The 18,272-nt window shown below is 35.7% G+C and overlaps 2 protein-coding genes across 9 annotated transcripts in view; one reads left to right on the top strand and one right to left on the bottom strand.

Moving 5' to 3' along the window:
* Positions 1 to 11,016, top strand: part of PHIP (pleckstrin homology domain interacting protein) — a 114,965-nt gene extending 103,949 nt beyond the window's left edge. For 4 of the 6 annotated variants that reach the window (XM_068937595.1, XM_068937593.1, XM_068937598.1 and 1 more), the window contains 5 exons: positions 560 to 712; positions 2,889 to 3,052; positions 3,537 to 3,817; positions 4,133 to 4,294; positions 6,565 to 11,016. In XM_068937595.1, coding sequence (XP_068793696.1) covers positions 560 to 712; positions 2,889 to 3,052; positions 3,537 to 3,817; positions 4,133 to 4,294; positions 6,565 to 7,205 — 1,401 coding nt within the window. In that variant the 3' untranslated portion in view covers positions 7,206 to 11,016. The remainder of the gene's footprint in view (positions 1 to 559; positions 713 to 2,888; positions 3,053 to 3,536; positions 3,818 to 4,132; positions 4,295 to 6,564) is intronic. The other 2 variants (XM_068937597.1, XM_068937594.1) reach the window with 1 other exon arrangement.
* A 2,635-nt stretch (positions 11,017 to 13,651) lies between these two features.
* The window catches only part of IRAK1BP1 (interleukin 1 receptor associated kinase 1 binding protein 1), a 34,816-nt gene continuing 30,195 nt past the window's right edge, over positions 13,652 to 18,272 (bottom strand). Inside the window, exons 4-6 of one of the 3 annotated variants that reach the window (XM_068937614.1) lie at positions 17,401 to 17,520; positions 16,550 to 16,634; positions 13,652 to 13,835 (exon numbers count right to left, since the gene is read on the bottom strand). In XM_068937614.1, coding sequence (XP_068793715.1) covers positions 13,737 to 13,835; positions 16,550 to 16,634; positions 17,401 to 17,520 — 304 coding nt within the window. In that variant the 3' untranslated portion in view covers positions 13,652 to 13,736. Of the gene's footprint in view, positions 13,836 to 15,539; positions 17,005 to 17,400; positions 17,521 to 18,272 lie in introns of those variants that run through there. The other 2 variants (XM_068937613.1, XM_068937612.1) reach the window with 2 other exon arrangements.

Raw genomic sequence — 18,272 nt, 5'->3', positions numbered from 1 at the left:
GCCTGTAGTCTTTTCATTTGTTTCAGTATTGCTTTCTTTAATTGCCAGATCTCCATTTGGGAAACCACTCAGGTTTCAGCATAGATGTACTAAGACTGGCAACGAGTTCAAAAGACTACTCAGACTTCCTTTTTTAAAGCTACTATGTGAAAACTGTGTATTAGGCTTAGTACTAAGTTTGAGTTGTTCGACCATCCAGAGGACTTCTCTTTGCATTTTTTAATCCCAGTTGTCTTTATCATGGTGCGTCAGTGGTTTAGCAGCAAGAAAACTGAGCTCTCTATTTCAGTAAATCTGTTTACAAAATCGATTAGCTCTTGTATCAGTTAACTTTTTAAAGTGGCACCTTTTTAAGTATGTCTACCAAGAGTTGCATTGTGTAGGACCAGAAGGAAGCATATTGTCTGTAGTGGTCTTCTGTGCCTATTTGAAGAGGATAGTTTTGTTTAAACCAAAATTTACCAAATGCATCTTTTAAAAAAAAAAAAAAAAAAAAAAAAGAAAGATACATTAGGACTTGACAAAAATTGTAATAGGTTGCTTTGCTATTTTGTAACAGGATTATAGAGATATTATTGACACGCCAATGGATTTTGCTACGGTTAGAGAAACGTTGGAAGCTGGCAACTACGAGTCACCAATGGAGTTATGTAAAGACGTGCGACTTATTTTCAGCAATTCCAAAGCCTACACACCAAGTAAAAGGTCAAGGGTAAGATTTAATTTTTATGATTTCTGTTTGAAAAAAAAAACGCATCTGAAAAATACAAGAAAGGAAAACAGAGAGATGGTATAATTGATGAGTTTAAAAACAAATTTAATTATATCTGATCTTCAAATATGAATGTTTTTGATAAAGTAGCATAGCTTTGTATTATAAAGAAAAAGAATGTATTCGGTTTAAATGTCTAAAGTTCTGATGCTCTGCAAGTGTACTTTGAAAATAGATCTGAAAGTGGATCTAGAGGGAGAACTACATTGAAGGATTCATCTGTAGAAGTGTGATTGTGGCTACAATAGTGACATTTCACTGATACTTGTGAGAAGAGGTTAGGTTTTTCAAAACACACAACTCATATCCCACACTGAACTCCCATCATTTCTGAAGGTGCACAAAACCAAAATGCCTCAGTCTATTTAAGGTAGACTAGGAGTGGGCAAAGAAATTCTGTGCTGTTGACTGATTCACGAGATTGTGAAGAAGCAGTTTGGATTTCTGAGAAATAGAACTGTTTATATGGAATATGAGCATACAAAGCTGCTGTTAATGAGCTGATACCGAAAGGCCTTGCCAGTGGTACAGTTGCTAACATTTTCTCTCAGATTGACTTGTAGGTTGCAGAACCTGGTGGAAGTCAAAGCTGCAAATATATATATGCTTTATTCATGGTCAAGGCTGCCATGTAGCAGTAAAAGGCCTTTCTTCTGCTGCTGTGGTTTAGGTGTCAGACTAAAATTCACTCTAGTTTTAATGTTTGACTATTCTAAACAGCAAATTGATCATCAGAACTTTAATGTCATATGAGATGCAGGGACATATTCCTTGCTAGAGGAATTTAGCAAGGAAGACTGGTCAGTGATTTGTCTGACTTCAGTGGGTAACTGGCAATACTGTTCAGTGTTTGGACTGCCTAAGAAGCAGTCTCCTGTCTTTTGGCCAGCGTTAAAGGGCAAGGCTTTGGGGGTAATTTGGATTCCTGTGTAGCTTTTCTCCTTTTCTTCTTGATCTCCTCAAATCAAAATAAGAGAGTGCCCGACGTTACGTTAGCTCCAGTGTTGGTTCATCAGTTCTTCTGCCAAAGTTATTGTATTCTTTCTCATGTTATTCCAAATGGACTGATGTGGCTGTAAACCTGTAGCTCTCTTTCATTTTATTTAGAAGCAGAAATGGAAGGTTCTGAGTGTCAGAATTCCAGTATTCCAGAACCTGTGTAATTATAAGTACATAGCTGTTTAATGGCTGTGTTTTCACTCTGACACTTGTCATTTGGTGATGTTTTTAGCATCTTCACCTCACTGATGCTTTTCCTGAAGAGTAAACCCATCGACTTCCTTTTTCTTGGCACATCAAAGTTTATTATTTTTATGGTTTTTATATAATTTCTTACGAAATTTCCTGGGATGTCCTCTTCGGTAATGCATTCGGTTGTTGTCAACATATACGGTTTAGTATGGCACTCAAATAGTATGTCAGGTGTGTCATTAGGTAGGCAGCTGATTGATGTTGTCTGTTTCATATTCTAAAACAGTGCTGTGTCCCCAGTTAAAGCATCTAGACTGTTAGTTTCCATGTTTGTGTGTCCAGAATTAATAGCAGCTGTGCTCCATTAATGAGTGGTGATAAACTGAGTTTGAGCTCTGTAAGTCATCTGAGAGGGAAAAAAACCAAAAAAATTATGCTTACTTAATTCTAATACCTGTGCAACCATTTCACCAGAAGTATTGATTCATCCATAAAAGTAATATGACCGATATTCAAATACAGGGTACATGGATGCAACTTAATGCTGAAGAAAACTAGGTTTCTTGACCATAGGTTTGCCAAAGTAGATTGTGTTACGGATCTCTGCTTGTGGTTCTGCTGAAGCTAGAAAGAAATGCGTTCTGGAAAGGCAGTTGGAAAGTGACAGTAGGAGGGATGACTTTTCAAATCTTTCTTTTCTCCTGTTTGTGGATCTTCAGTCACAATACACTTAAGCAATGAAGACAGATGATGCAAACCTATATACATGGATTATTTTAAGTTCGTGGGGATAGGCTGTAAATTTCCTTAAAACCTTTCCATATTAATAAATATATTTGTCTAGCTATTGTTCAATGCTAAGTAAGTATAATGATGCTTTGGAAGAGTATAAAACTTGCTCATTTACTAGATTTTCTTTTTATAGATCTACAGCATGAGTTTGCGCCTCTCTGCTTTCTTTGAGGAACATATAAGTTCTATTTTGTCAGATTATAAATCTGCCCTACGTTTTCATAAAAGAAATACAATAAAGAAACGAAGGAAGAAAAGAAGTAGAAGCAGCTCAGTTTCCAGTAGTGTTGCATCCAGGTACATGCATTTCTTTACAGTATTCATGAAATACTGTGCAAGTTTGACATACCTAAATATTAGAACTTAGTGTGGTGTTTTTTAATACTGCCTTTACTATTCCCTATATTGCAGAATGATAGATTTGACATGCAAGTCCCTATGATGTGGAAGATTTTTAAACTTTAACTAGAGCTATCCTAGTGTAAGTGCTTAAAATTCAAATAACTGCTAAACATGTACGGTAAAACAGCATCGTTAGGATAGTGGTGGCATCATGCTTTGTCATATAACTATAGCATTTACTGTGATCCTTCACTAAAGATTCACTTTTCAGAGGCTCACAACTACATGAATTTCCACAGTAAATGTCATATTTTTAACATATTTCATACAGAAATGATTGTTTTACTCCCACAATCCTAGACGCTAGCATTTAGTTTTATTTATTCCTGCAAAATAAAAAAGTGGTCACCCAGGTTGCAAATTTTAATTCATTTTGCAGCCCTGAAAGGAAGAGGAGATTGATAAAACCTCAGCTGAAGGCAGATACTTCTGCCTCCTCTTCATCTTCTGCACCTGCAAGATCAACAGCACTGAGGCATGTTGCAGCTCAAATGAATGGAAAAGCAGCTGAAACTTCTTCTCTTGTGCGGACTAGAAGCAATAGGGGGATAACAGATGTGGCTGTTCCAGAGCAACCATCTACTTCTTCAGGAGGAAAGCCTTTAACAATAAAGCCTTTAGTTACAAAGCCTAATACTGTTGCAGGGTCAGGGAAGTCAGGTAAGTTTAAAAAAAAAGCTGAAGAGCATCGTGAGCGTTTTAAGACATAATTCTTGCTTTTTGACCGTCTAACTTACTTGTCTCAATTAAGACTGGTTTTAAGTGCTTAAGCTAGAGGGCCTTGATGTTCATTGGAGGAAAACTGAACAAGTTATGCTATGTTATTTTACCCATGCAGCCTTTTCACTTCTAGATCAATGATTCAAGTGTTATTGCAGTAGAACTTGACTGACTTTCTTTTGAGCCAGATAAGATTGCAAGTGGTGTAAACTGTTTAAAAATGAATTATTCCAGTTTTCTTTTTTGTCTTTCTAGTACTAGAGAATTCAACCAAACATTCCAAGAACCAGAATATTTTATCAGTCCCTGCTCAATCTGATTATGGTCATAACACTAGGAATAATACCACAAGAGAAAATCCTGAAAAAGACAAGCAAATCAAACGCAAAATAAAATCATCCACTGTTAATCAACAAGGTAAGGATTTTTTGGAACATTTTATCCCCCAATTAGTGACATAGTGGCTGCAGTTGCACCTTAGTCTTGATAATTTGGGGGTGAGGAAATTAGTGTATGTATTATGATTTAACAGACTTAAGAAAGTCTAATGGATAGCTAGTTTTCTACTAGATAATTAGCATGGTTTTGACTCTTAAAACTTTTTAAACCGTTTTCATGGTATAACAACTGTGCCAGTTTTGGCATGTTAACGTATCATGACTTAATTTAGATTATTACAAGTCTGATGTTTTTAGTGTGTTACTAACTACACAGTTGATGACTTCTAAGATTCCAAAGTAGACTTTTGCAGAGTCATGCTTTTAACCCTGCAGGCTTTATCTGGTAACATTCATCTGGTTTATTTGGGTTCGTAACACTGCTTCTTTCTACAACTAAGAGTATAAAGGTCAGAGGATCTCTGAGTGCGACTTGATTCCTCCTTTTTTCTCCATAGCAAGATGGAACTGTGCAGTGTCTACTGCGTCTATTTAGTGTGTTTGTATGGATTGATGGACCTAGTTTCATATAATTTCTGACTAAAATTACTTGCTCTTTCAACATCTGGTTATGTTCAAACTCAAGACTGCTGTGGAGATGGAACTCCCAGCTGCAGAAGCTTTCCTGCGTCTGCAGCAGCTATGAACTTGCTTGATCTACTAAGCATGTGTCTTTTCTGAAGACAGAGAAACCGTAGTCTACAAGTTGGGTCTCACCTGATTAATCCAGTTACCTGGGGTCTGTTATTAGACCACTCTCTGTGGTCTGTCTATCCCTGATGATTATTTCATGTTTCATATTGCTCCTTGCTTCTGAAAAAGCAGCTTGATAACTTACAGTCTGCCCATTCCTTGCAATCTTTCCCACAAGGGCTTCTTGGCAGTTGCTGTATGACATGGCTGAATACGTACCCATTATATGACTGGGTGCTTGGTCATGTCAGAGAGAGCTGATTTTTATTTACGTGATTGTCTCTCTCCAGCACATCTGTACAGGAAGGGAGGCCTGTGCTTTTGATGCACAGCGGGGGCACGTTTGAAAGCAACAGGCCTTGTAGAAGGATATTCAGTCAGATGACTGGATGCAGTGTCCTACTGGCTATGTGTCAGTTCCCAGTCATGTGTTAGGTGAGGGCTTTGTCTCAGATCACCTCCATAAGAGGTCATGTGATGTACCCCACTGAGGAGACGGGGAATCATCTAAGAAAAATTCAGTCTAGACAGATCTCCAGGCAAATACTTTCTGCCATTTGTCTGGTAATCTGAGAAATCTCTGCCGATTGCATACTTCTTTTTTTTCCCCTCCCGCATTCCTTTTTCCTCCTTATTGTTGAAATAACCCTGGTTTAATGAACTGGCTATAAAGGATGCTCCACTGGGATGAAGGCATCTTTTTCACGCATCCAGATGCAACCTGCTTTGAAACATTCCAAATTCTTGCAGCAAAGCTTCTTGAGCAACTTCTTGAGCTACTGCAGATACCAAGTGGCAGTTTATGTGCATTGCTGTTCATCAGCCAAGAAAAAGACCTGAGCTGTTTTGTTTTTTTTTTCATTTTTCAAGCTACTTTGAGCTGAACCCAACTAGAAGCTACTCTTCATTGCGTGCTGACATAACATAAAACTCTTGAGCTCTACTGTGTAGATCTGTTCAATCACAACTGTGATACTCTATGTTGAGGAAAAAATGGGTATTTGAGGTTACAGTGTTGTTCGATATAAACAGTGTGTTAGAATTATATCCTGAAGTTGATAGCCCATGCATCCATCTTCAGGCAGTATTACAGTCTACTGCACTCTCAGAGAAAGAACCGGGTGTCCATAAAAAAGCTGTAGTTGCTTTTGTATAATTGATATGTAGTTGAAGTATAATTAAATGGAAGTAACCTTTCACTTCTCAACAGAAGCAGGAGAAAATGTAAGGGTGACAGTCCCCTCAAGTAGAAGATTATCCCAAATGGTGCTCACTTTCAACATACAGATTTTTGTGATCAAATAGTTTCCAGGATTCCTCATTCCTCATGAACCTCTTACAAATAGAGAGGTTATCTATCTGTCATGTCAAGATACTAAATCCCACAATCCTTGCTGAAGTTTTATTTGTACCTCATCTTTGGGACTCTTTTTGACAATTTGGCAATCACTGTGGATTTGTTGTAATACATTCCACTAATAGAGTTTTATTAAGGTAATGTGAAAATTAATGCAGATGCAAATCTGTTTCAGCATACTTACTCTCATTTCTTAATAGCAGATTGCAAGAACAATGCTGTGGCATCAGGAAGCATTCAGGTAAATGGACATGGAGGGCCACCTTCAAAACCTCCAGTTAAAAGAGGTCCTGGACGGAAACCTAAGGTGGAGACTAATAACAGTAGCTGTGAAGTGGTACACAAGAAAAGAGGCAGAAAACCAAAAAAGCTTCAAGTTGCTGAACAGAAGGTTGCAGAGCAGAGTACAATCCAGACTGCACGGGATATACCAGAAGAAGCATCTGCTTCCACTGCCTCTAATTCTCTTTCTGAAAACAATATGAAGGAAGACTTGTTACAAAAGAAAGGCCGTGGGGGTAGAAAGCCAAAAAGAAAGATGAAGACACATCAGCCAGGCTCGGACCTTTTAGTTCCTGCAAATGTTAAAATGCAAACAAGAAGCAGGAGGAAAAAAATAGATGAGCCTATGGAAGAAGGGTCTGAAGAGCTTAAAGATTCTGAACCTCACATGAGAACTAGAAACCAGGGTAGGAGGACAGCCTTTTACAATGAAGATGACTCTGAGGAAGAGCAAAGGCAGCTATTGTTTGAAGACACCTCTTTAACTTTTGGAACATCTAGCAGAGGCAGAGTCCGAAAGTTGACTGAAAAAGCAAAGGCTAACTTAATTGGTTGGTAATTTTACCACGTGTTTTACTTCAGAATGCTATGAAGCAGGTACAGTTAAGGAACAAGCAGAACACAGACTTCTGCTTCCCTGCTGCTATTATGGGTTAGAAGAATGTGTTCTGATTTGGGGAGAAAAAATTAGCAAAAAATAAACTGAAAGAACATTCTTTGAAAGAAATATATATTTTAAACTTTTGCTATTTATTGCCCTCCAAATAGGTTATGCATTTCAACAGTCGTTTTGTTCATGGTTGAGAATAATTGAAACAATTTCTGACTGACTTACAGAATTGAGAATTACTCTGCTCTTGAGTAGTGCATAGTATCTCTCCACAATTAAAAGAAGGTGATAGAACTTTTAATGCCACAAACTGAGAACAGAAGTCTATTTTTGACCAAGCAAGGTACACTTTTATTGATTGTAAAGTCAAGTCTCCTAGGACGGCAGATTTTGGCAAAAAGTGGCAGTAAATTCACTTACATTTCTGTTAAATATAAACGCAAAAATACCAAACTTTGCTAATCTGAAAATGTTTAATTTCAGTAGTGATGGAACATTCAACTGCAAAAGAAGCCTAGCACAGGCTGTTGGTTTATCCAAGTTCTGCCAAACATAGCAAAAATGTAATCACAAATATATTTATATCCACATTGGAAAAAGTTTGACTAATGTCTAATTTTTCAGACCTTGATTCTTGTATCAATCACTAAATCTCTGTTTATTGTGCCAAAGACTGAGAATCAGTGCAGTGGAAAACCTTTTTTTTCTTTTTGAGTGTCAGTACAGCATTCAGTTTGCAGTGATAAAAGCTGTGTATTGTTTTAAATTGTAAGTTAACATTGTTCTGAAATGTATCCTTTTTGGTACTTACGGTAGAAAATAATGCACTGGTGGGGTCCTTTGACAGAGATGTTTTGGACAAAATATATAATTGGTTAAAGGATTCAAGGAAATTACAGGACAGGTATGGAATTAATGATGTTTACTTTCTGATCCAGATTGATCGTTGTTTCTACAACTTTAGACATGCTTAAGCGGCTAAAAATGACCTGCAAAGAAGAGTGTATGTATATATATTAATATATACATAAACACATACATATAAAATATTACCCAGGTATAAATTCTTTTTTCAGGATTTTTTAGATAGCACTAGAATTGAAAATAAATTTTAAAATGTCATACTTTATAGTTTAATTTTAAGGGGAAGATTGGTTATTTTCAATTATTAAGGTTAAAAAGGCCAAATCACTTTTTATGCAATCATGTTTTATACAGTGGTCTCATTGCACATTGTGTTTTTCTGCACTTTTTATGGTATATCACGCTGACATTAGTCAATATACACCCTAAAGAAAAATTCCATTTAATGATTGTGCCTTGTATTCTATTATTTCTTGCATCCTTAGTAAAATTAAGTTGTCTATTGTAAATGATAACTATATGACTTAGGGGAATGTATTACTATATGTACTGCTATGGAAAAGAAAAGCAGTTATTTATTTGTTTATGGTACATTTAGTTATTTTATACCTTTACAAACAAACTTTAATACCATTTTCTATCACTTAAAAAAAGTATTGTCCAGTTTTAAGGAAAAAGTACAGAAGTAGTAGTATTTTCTGAGATCTGGTATGGTACAAAAATGTAACCAAAATTTTCAGATTATATATTATTTTGGAACTCTGGGTAGTGTGAAAGAACAACTGTGTGACCCTAACTTAGTTGGAAAAATAAACCTGAAATGAAAGCCCAATTCTGCACACCCTTACTTTATAATGATTCTTCTTTTACAAACAACGTCTGCTGCATCTGGAAGGGGGAGGGCTTACAAAATTAAGACCTTAAATTGCACAGATTCTGTTTACTTATTTGGGGCCAAATTGTTCACTCTTTACTTTCTGTTACAAAAAAAGCTTACATGTTTGAGCAAAGAATGTTGACGTTTGGCACCAAGAGGAATAGAAATACGCTAGTGTGGATGGCAAACTGGTATCCACCATACTTGGTTTAATATAGTTCATTGTACATTTTGTTACAAAAATTCAGTTTAGTATTTTCGAGAGCCTCATTGCATTGTTTTGATGATGAATTTGGGGAGCAGGGAGTGGTTTGCGTTTCATTTGTTTGTGTATTTATTTTTTTCTAACAAGCATTTCTTTATTATCCAATTAAAATGGAATCACTAAACATATAGTAAGATGGAAAGCTCTGGTTATACGGTTACAGTACAGCTTCACATTTCAAGGCTAATCAAACTCTTCAATTTTAGGAAATCTCACTGATGAAGGCAATCATTTGAAAATGTGTAATTTCCTGATGTTATCTGCATTGTAATATATGAAATAGATTATATCTAAAATTCAGTTCTTCTGTATTTACTCCATTTGTAGTAATGTTTTATACAGCATGTTTATGTATATATTTATATACTGAAAATACCTTGTATGTAAATTTTGGAGGCTAAAATAATATGCATTCCCTTAAGAGTAGGTAGAAAATCACACATCTTAATTTTACAAGAATAGAAGGCCTTACCTTGCGGAACATGGGTACTGCTTCCCTCCCAGTAATACTGGTGACTATAGTCTGTTATTTTTAAATTCATATTAGACACATGGCTGTTCTTCCTTTAAAATGAATTGTGCATTATTTGGGTCAGATTTTTTTTTATAGACGCAGCACCAAACATTTTAGTAAAAGACCAGATTTATTTGAAAATTACATTTTTCTTTATAATTTAGCTTCACTAGATTGCAAACATTTTATTTATGAGACTTTAGTCACCATCAGGCTGTGAGCATTTTGGTTGGGAAGAATATATTATTTGCAGTTGTGACATACTGTATCAACACAGAAAAAGAGCTTTTGGTTATGATGTTTAAAGGTTTTAAATGTGAGCAATAAACTATTAATGTTTTTAAATAATTTAAGAACTATAGTTACATGCATGTTTTAGATAATGGCATCTCAAGTACGTAACAACTGACGCAGAAAATGGAACATCAAAATCTCATGTGCTTGTTTCACATATGCATTGTAAATATAACATAGGTGTCTTATTCATATGCAATCAAATGATCTTACAGAGCTGGCAGTAAGTAATATTATTCATTAAATTCATTTATGTTCATTTATATTTGACATAGATATGAGGATACTATTCAGAAATTTATGTTCTGTACTGGGAACCATTAAAATTGGTATTTACCGCATTTACCACTGAGTGGTATCTAACAGCTGTGTGTACTCTTAACTGCAGATGAGGAAATAACTTTTTCTTTGATACCAGTGTGTTCTAAATGTTCAACAGAATCATTGTATCTGTGCCTACATATTTAACAGTTCTAATGATTTTGTTTCTGTTGTTAACGTGTTATCCAGAAACTGAACTTAAATTTTACCACTATATTATTGTTCACTATTGTCAATATTGAACTAGAGGTTCATTGTCACTGTGCAATGAACCAGTGATATAACTTTACAGAAAAATGTCTTCCTCCAGTGCTTAGACTGCTGTGATATATATTTGCATATGTTTATTTGTACGGTGTCCAGTTTGTACATGTGTGATCAGTTTGTTGTTAGACTTGTAAGATTGAGTTGGTTGAGTTAAATATTACTATGGCTTAATATTTGTAAAACTGTTAATTGATAAAGGACCCTGATGCAGCACGTTAGAATATATTAGTATCTATAAAAAAATAAATTGTAGTGTAGAGACAACTTATTCACTGTATTACTGTACAAATATTTTTCAAGTATCAATTTTGAGTCTGTGCCAGAGGCTTTTGCCTTACCAAAAAAAAAAAAAAATATATATATATATATATACACACACACACACACACACAACAAAAAATAGTCCATCCATTTGGTAACTCCAAGCTTGTTAAAATTTTTACACAACATTGTTCAATCTCCTGCTCGCATTTGCTGGATCAAGGACTACAAGTAAAAGCTTTAACATGTAATTCAAATTTAGGCGCACGTTAAATGGTTGACTGGCTCCATAAAAGCAGTAGGCTTAACTGAATGGGACCTTTTCACCCCATGCATACCTATTAGATTAGAGGTTGGAGGTTTTTAACCTCAGTTTCATCAACATTCAGATTTAAGTGGAAGTATGTGAATCTTGCTGAGGTAATTTTAATGTATTGCTGGTCAGTCAAGGTTCAGCCATATCACAGTAATTGCATTGTGTCCCGACTCCTCACCTTACTCTAAGGTAGTATATTCTGTCCGCAGTAGTTTTACTCAAAAAAAAAAACAAACAAACAAAAAAAAAATTAGTTGAGTGTTTAAAAGGAATTTAAATAGAACTCTAAAAGTGCTGTGATACAGAAGGTTAGAGGGCTTTAAAACCTCACCTGGAAACAGCAAAAGCTCATTTTCTGTTTACTACCTAATGAAGACATTTTACCTGTGTAAATTACTGTATAATTTATTTGGTCTTTTTTTTTCCCTGAAGTTCTTGTAACAGATTGGTTTCGAAGGGGACCTAGATATTCAACTGATAAAAGGGCTGTTAGTTTTCTGCTGTAAATTATTGTATATAAATGCTTGTGTTTATATGCAGAAGAAAGTGTATTTAATCTCATAAAATTGGCCACGACTGACAACGTGTTTCTAATAACAAATCTGGTATTGACAGCTTATATAACTTGCTATTTTTGAATTGGGAATACAGCTTGTACACTTTCTGTCTGGGGTAAAAAACAGGTAGCTTTTAAATTAAAGCTAACCTCTCGGTGCTCTTGCATTTGTGCTAATTTTAATTTGGGCATTTGCCATGTAATTTTACATTGTGTTAGAGGAGGAAACACTCCAGGAAAACTCATTTAAAAGTAATCTTAAATTGCAGAGAAAGGGGATTGGTGTGTGGGTTTTTTTTTCTTTTTTCTTTCTTTCTTTTCCAAGGCTATAGCAGCCTCAAGGCACTCTAGAGAGAAACCTTATATGCTGCAATAAAATAAAGGTGAATAAATTTAGCTTTTAGGAGGTAGGTAGTGAGACAAGTAGACCTTTGGATCCTTTTTAATGCAGATAAATACATCAGGAAATTCACTTTAGATAATGCAAACAATACATTTTAGGGGGGGAAGGTAGTAGTACACCATGATTTTCTACCCTGAAAGAACAAAGAACAAGGTCATACATATTGGGAGTATAAAGAAATTTCCTGTAAGTACCTATTGTGTACACATGCCTGTATGATGTACATGTACTATTTTGTGCTCACAACTTTGCATGTCGATTTGCTAATATTGAGACCGTACAGAAGTTACATTTTTGGACCATACTAAAACTGCAAAACCAAGGCAGACAACTGGATAACGATCTTGAGTGAATTAAATTCTGTCATAATGTTTAAATATATATAAAACGGAGCTCAACTTTAAGGAAATGACCTAGAAAGGTTAATTTTTAAACTGACACATTTTCAGATTACAAATTACACTTATTTTGTACAGAATTATGTAAAACACAAATCTGTTGTACGTAATGAGTAACAGTTTTGAAAACTATAATACTTTAGCTTTATCAAGGGTTTTTTTTTTTTTTTTTCTCCAGAAATCTGGATTATCATGTTATAACCTGAAGTATCTCACCAGGATAACAGTGCCCTTTCTTTTTGTATATATGGATTGAAAATTTCTTTACTGTTATGTGGACACTTTCTATGTTAGTTTTGATGCATAATACTTTGAATCCTTTTATACAAACTAGAATGTATGTGTAAGAATTACTGTCACTGCAATGTAGTAACTACAAACTTATTTTTAAATAAATAGAAAACATGTTTTTCTAAGCTGTCCAACAGTGTTTGTTTCTATCTAGTGAATTACTGCGCTGTGGAAAAATTGCATCTTTATTCTTTAAAACAGCCTAAAGTCGACTTGTTTTGACTCCTTGTGAAATAATATGGTATTACGTGGTACATTATGTGGCAATATACAAAATCACAGCGAAACCACTCTGAGAGATCAAAACTTGCTATTTTTTAGGCTTGTCCATTAAAAACTGCGGATCTGGAGGCAATGTAAAGGTATTAACACTTGGCAATGAAGGCACGATGTTGCCAGTCCTCTTAGCTCATTTTCATATGTGCAGCAGGGTAACTCTCATCCCCCAAAAAGCCATCCCTGTTTAGGTCACAGCTGTTTGTACCAGAGCAGCAACCGGTATATGTGGAAATCTCTACTTCTCCTCAACTCTAGAAGAAGCTAGAAAGAACTAAGCAATAAAGTCCCTTGCCTCCCTGCATGTAGAATACTGGTCTCCAGTTCAGTAGCCCTGAAAGGCTAACAGACAGAAAACTCTAATATACAGGATGTGTGTTCAAAATACAGAGTGTATTTTTTTGTTTATACTTAACATGTTTCTGTTCTCTGATATGAAAGAAAGGTTTGATATTTCAAATATCACACCGCATACATTGTTTCTTTTCACCTGTTACTATATCAGATGATCCTTTTCTCCTGAAATCACAGTTAAGTGATAGAAGGAACCGTTGCTAACCTAGTAGATACATAGGGATCAGTCCTGCTGAGCAGTGGGACGAGGGAACGGTCGGAGCATAATAAATTGAATTTCCTCTGTAAGGCTTGTGCTGCTCAGACATGTCCATGATAGAGTCTATACAAAAGGAAGACTTGTTTTAGCGTATGAGGAAAAACCTATCCTATCAGGTATCTGTGTGAATCGTAATAATACACTGCTTTGAGAAAAATACTTTTACAATTATGAAAATGCAGCATACTACTTCCATGTTTCTTTTAAGTACCAAAGGTGGTGCTTTTCTTGTATAGACATCTTCAGTGGTACAAAGTTCTAATAATGGTAGTATGCTTCTGCAGTGTGATTTTTTTTTTTTTTTTCCCCTGGGTCCAATGGCTGGTTTTGCTTTTGTTACCATAAATAGTCGAGTTGTTTGTGAATTGTTTTAAAGGTTCTGCTAAGAACACTTGTGATGATTTTACAATGTCTCCAGTCTTTCTACTTAAAAGATCTTTTTTCTATGTAACTGTACAGAATCAATTTTAAAATACGGTCACGTCTCACTTCCCTGTAATGAGTGTAATGGAGAGAAGTTCTCTATCTCCACATACGTGGCAGATGTCTTTCTCAATCCTACTGTGGTTATTTTACTTCTGGGTAGGGATCAAGATTTTATTTAAGATTAGGAGATACTCTGGAACATTGCTGACTGTGCCAGCACCAATACTTCACTACACTGTTGAACCATTTACTCCTGTTAAATCATAAGCCTTATTAAATGAAGGAAATTATGTATGATCATTGAACATGACCATTTTGTTTTCAACATGAGAAAGCTCCTGTAACAAAAAATATTATCTGTTCTTGCTCTGGGCGATCAACTTGAACTTTTCAGAACAGCATATCTGCCATTTTCCTGAGGACAAATGAGCAAAATAGAATGCTTTTAAAAATTAATCAGTGTTTCTGTTTGAAGCATATGTGAAACTAAAGCAAGTGCCAGGAACCTAAAAACTGCAAGCAATGTAGAAGGTGACTGGAATTTAAATAGTATATAATTAACTTATTATTCAGAAAATCAGCATGCAAAAATACTTTTTTTTTTTTTACTAATGTGGACAGGAAACTCTAAGCTAAAACTCTCAGGTTGTTTGTTTAGCTCAGCGAGAAGTCTTGTTTGATAGATATCTGTACAATACGCTTAATCTGTTTCATTAGAGCGTAGTAAGGATTTATGCATCCTTTCTGGTGCTTTGAAATCTTTGTGCTAGCTGAAGACAAGACAGGACAGAGAATTCTGGGATGCTGTTTCTGATCTGATAACATCCCTACACACGTCTTTCATTTTTCCTTTTGTCTCAGAAATGGGGAGATTTTACCTAAACTTGGTTTTATCTACCTCTCATTTTGCTTTAGCTTGTAAGTGCATCAATGAAGAAGCAGTGAACAAGGAAACATGAGGCATGTTTGAATCCTGGAGATACTGAGTTCAAACTAAATACTAGTTAGCATTCAGTACCAGACAGCCTTATCTGCTGATTTGCTCTTTTTTTCAGGTCCCTGAATTTGAGTTTGAACAAGGATATTCAAAATAAGGAAGCTTAGAACTTAAAATGTGAAGCTAGTTTAGAATATGACTAAAAACACTAGAAAGAATTAGATACTTTTCTTGTTTTGCACTAGGTAGTAGAAAAACCAAGTGGCACTACTTTTTCTAGCACCCTAATTCAAAATTTGATTATCTTCCGTACTGGGGGAGGGAGGGAGGGTTGTCTTCCAATGCAAGGTGCCATGAACGGCTTAAAGAAAAGGAAAAAAACTCCACAGGCAAAACTTCCCTTTCACCAAGGTTTTATGTTAATGATATTTACACAACAAAATTACTTAAAACAGTAGAATTCTTTAATTTATGATCATGCCAGCAACTTGCATTACAGTGCATGTGTTTAGCCAAACAAAATTTTGATGTTAATATGGGTGCATGTGTCTATGTACTATTGTCCTTCACTAACAGCAATTAATCCTAATGCAGAAGAATATTTGGAAGGATTAAAAATCGACTACACACTTTTTTTTTTCCTGTTTAATGGTTCTAAAGTGTTTGAGGGTGTCAAACGTGTGTTAATATTAAACAAACTGTCCTGAATAGCTTAAGCGGTAAAGGAAAGGAGAGAATTTATTGAGGAAAACGATTAGAAGATTCATACAGTCTTCCTCTTAAGAAAGCTAGATCCTTGGAAATTATATCTTATCGACAAAATTTGTTCCTATCTGCTAATTCATCAAATTTCCTTTTGGTTTTGAAAATGTTCCAAGAAAAATGCTTCAGCCTGTGTAGCAGTGTATCTAACCTTTAACAAAACTTTAGATTTGTATAAAACTTCTTGTGAGCTTTGGTTCTGAGGTTTATACCTCTTTGGGTGCCTCTGACTGCCCTGTTAAACCTCTTCTCTCTTTCTCAGATGACTCTTACTGCCAGGGTAAGGCTCATGGCTACAAGGCTGACAGAAATGCAGTTCACAGAGTAGCATCCTCATCCATGTTTCACACATCTGTGTAAAATCCCAGTTTCAATCTATGCATGTAATGTGATCGTATCAATGTTATGGAGAACACTGTCTTCACCAAAGAGGCAGTTTTGAATCTTTACAGGGTAGACAGCAGTTCTGCTTTCTACAGCTTCGCAATTGCTATAGTTGCTTCACACAGCTCTGTGAAACTATGCCTGTCTTGTATCAAGTGAGAGAAATTTAGTACTTCTGGATGTCTGGAAGTTCTTGCTTCTGCATGGAGAAAAAGAATGGCAGAAACCTAGAAATTTTACATATGCAAGAAAACTTCTGCAAATATACCTGTGATCTTCCGCTGACCCTCAGATCACCCCAAATGGATGGTGGCACTTGAAATTCTGATGATGCAAAGACCTCTGACTTAATGCTATCAAAATGAAAAATACAAAGATGTAGGACGGTCAGAGAAATATTTTAGTACTTAAGATTGTACAAGAATGAAGGGAAAGCAAATTGCTTTTGTCCTAACATATTCAAATGCATATACACCATTCTTATTTTTACACTTTGATTGTAAACTCTTCGGAGTGGGAACTCTTGTCTTTCAGGTCTGTATGACCTCTGACGCAACAGGATGGTGTAGTCTAGAACTTAAATCCTGGCTGAACTCTGGTTTAAAAGAAAAAAAAAAAAAGATGGTTGCTGTAGGATGAGCAAAAAAAGTAAAGAAAGCATTTTTGCAGGCGCTGTAAGATTGTGCTATGAGCTGAGGGGTGCAAACAGTATGGCCATGATACCTGGAAAAAGAGATGAAGATCAGACCCTTGACTGTGTTGAAATGTTGAAATTATGATGAAAGCCTCAAAAGTTGCTGGGGGGAGGGGAGGGCGGGGAGGCTATCTGGGAGCCAGGCAGGGCACTAGGAAGCTGCTTTGAGCAGACTTGCTTGCTCATAAGGAGGCTTCTCTCAGAGAAGGCAACTTAAGCCTATGGACATTAATGAAGAGTAATAAGAGGATGAACAGAAAAGGAAGGAGGCTTTGGTCACCGTTCTATTCTTGCCTCTCTTTGACCATTATTCTAACCTTTTACACCAAAGCTGATAAGGTTTTGTTGTCTTCTGCTGTCTGGGACTCAGGCATTAGCAGGTAGCAGGCATTAGATCATATCCCAGTGTATTCAGCATTACTTACCATAGGCGTATCATCATCATCTCAAACTCAGTGTTGATGCTCTGGCTTGAGCGGCTTCTAGTCCTGTCATGAGAAGCCTCTTCCTTAGGCAATGATCCTGTTGTGATTCTGTGCAGGGAACTGGGAATAACAAACACTAACTTTTTTCCCTCTCAGCTGTCATATTACAGAAAACATCAATCTGTAGCTCCTAGAAAGGAGGAGGTTTGTCAGACCTATTGCTAAGCAAAAGTTGGATATGTTTGATGCAAAAGCTAATATGCAGCAGAAGCCATTAATTAAAAATAGATCTAATTCTGATAGTGATAAGGATGAAACACTTTTTCTCTATAAACTTCAGTTTTCAAGTTGCTAATAAACGTTACAGTAATATGATTAAGTTTATTTGCACATTCATATTAAGGCACATTTATATAAAAGTTAATGAATCTTTAATCCATTACTAATCCAAACTGTTACTACCAGGACTTCCTTTAGCCAAAGAGTCCACCTCCCTTTTTCAAAAGCTTTTTTTTTTTTTTAAATGTATATGTTAATGTGTCTTCAATATGAAGTGTGACTGTGTGTCATTTTAGCTATTTGGAACATGAGAAAAGTATCTGCTATCTGTGCATTTAGTCTGAAGTTCCCTTCACACATCAAGAAATTTTTGGAATTTTTCTTTCTGGTATTCTAATAAATCAAAAAGCTTTATGAATTAAATTTATGAATTCCTCCTATCAAAAATTTCTCTTTCTTAAAGAGACTGTAGTGCAATGGTGTTGCCGCTGGTTCTATCAAAGTCCAAGACTTTGTTTCCAGGAGCACAGTTACCAGATTAGGAACCACAAATATCAGTAGAACAAGTTCGAGGTAAGGCTACGGGACACAAT

This window comes from Struthio camelus, chromosome 3 (genome assembly GCF_040807025.1).
Source record: "Struthio camelus isolate bStrCam1 chromosome 3, bStrCam1.hap1, whole genome shotgun sequence".
In the NCBI taxonomy this organism is placed as follows: domain Eukaryota; kingdom Metazoa; phylum Chordata; class Aves; order Struthioniformes; family Struthionidae; genus Struthio; species Struthio camelus.
Note: the sequence above shows the minus strand (reverse complement) of the source record. Positions and strands in the feature narration are given on the sequence as shown.